General features: G+C 66.2%; 1 protein-coding gene across 1 annotated transcript; it reads left to right on the top strand.

Moving 5' to 3' along the window:
• Positions 1-233: 233 nt before the first annotated feature.
• On the top strand, positions 234-1,098 carry EMIHUDRAFT_374087 (hypothetical protein; the record flags this gene model as incomplete). The annotated part of the gene is made up of 4 exons (XM_005769921.1): positions 234-271; positions 545-794; positions 876-992; positions 1,027-1,098. Coding segments are annotated over exons 2-4 (417 nt in total), but the record flags the coding sequence as incomplete, so codon positions are not given.
• Between the last annotated feature and the right edge of the window lie 294 nt (positions 1,099-1,392).

Here is a 1,392-nt window from a genome sequence, read left to right as displayed (position 1 = left end):
CCGACGGGTGCACAGGCGAACAGAGAGTTCGAGTCCAAGGCGCACGGCATCATCGATCGAGCTCATACTGCCTAGATGTGATCCGCCTAGATCCGAGGCGGCTTCACAGCGCACCTCGATCAACCCCCAGAATACAGCTCCACTCAAACCAGCCCAGGGACAAAAAGAGTATACAACAGCAGCCGACCCGAAGGGTCCATTCACAGCAACAACTGTGAACGGTGACTCGCTCTGGGGTTCGACCGCCGCTAGGCGGAGAGCGAGGACCTCGGTTGTGCGCTCCCTCGCCACTCCCCGCGCCCGGCCGCTTCGCCCCCCATCCCATGCGCTGCAGCGCGCTCGTGCCTGTGCCCCCCTTGCTGCGAGCGCCCCGCGCGCGGCTCGCTCCGTCTGAGGCGCGAGCGACACGAATCTGGCGCACACCCAGATCGCGGGCAGAGGGACGGCCCAGCGCGCAGCCGCGAATCGCCTCCATGCCTACTGCGCTCCCGCGACGCCCGACGCGAGCCCGCGTCATGCTCCCCATTCTCTCTGCTCTCTGCAGGACGTGCGCCGAGAGGCGCTACATGGTCGACTTCAACGAGAGCGAGGGCGAGTCGGCTATCTTGGTTGTGAGATCAACAAGGGGCGTCTGGTTCGACAACCCCCACGTGTTCCATCGGAGCCTCGCAAAGGTGCCAATCAGCTTTTGTTTCGCGCCTGAGGAGGGGGCCCAGGTTCAGACCGAGCTCGGGCCAACGGCTTCCGTCAAGGCCTGCATCACGTCGCTGCCGCCTTCGCTCCTCGGAGCTGAGGTGCGCACTTTGTTACGCCAGGATCGGCATTGTCCCTGCGGTGTCCCCGTCTCCAAACATTTACGTTTCTCCCTCGCGCAGGCGTGCGGCGTCAACAACGACGTCGTTGTGAAGGAGGAGGCCGCCACTCAGGAGCCAGGCCGCCTCCGAGGAGGCCGTCGTCGCCGAGGAGTCCGCCACCGAGGAGGCGACCATCAAGTCCGCCGCCGCCGAGGTGTCCGCCGCCGTGGAGGCGACCATCAAGTCCGCCGCCGCCGAGGTGTCCGCCGCCGTAGAGGCCGTCGCCGAGGAGGCTGCGAAGGAGGTTGAGAAGCCGGCCAAGACCGTTTCCAACACGCCCAAGCCAGCGGTGAGCGCGCCGCAGTATTCTCTCCTGGCACTCTCCTCGCTCTCCCACCGGTAGTAATCTCCCTTGCCCCTATCGCGCTTTGCAGGACACCACCTGCCACCCGGGCCTGACCACGCCGAAGGCGGTGGGGAAGAGCGGGCCTGCGTCGGCCCGCAGCGGCTCGTCCGCGGCTGCAGCTGCTGCTGAGCAGGGCCCTCCAGTGTCGGCGTCGCGTATGCTTAGTTAGCGAGAAAGCGCGTTCCGAGAGAG

This window comes from Emiliania huxleyi (assembly GCF_000372725.1).
Source record: "Emiliania huxleyi CCMP1516 unplaced genomic scaffold EMIHUscaffold_4062, whole genome shotgun sequence".
In the NCBI taxonomy this organism is placed as follows: domain Eukaryota; phylum Haptophyta; order Isochrysidales; family Noelaerhabdaceae; genus Emiliania; species Emiliania huxleyi.
This window is presented reverse-complemented; position numbering and strand designations above follow the sequence as displayed.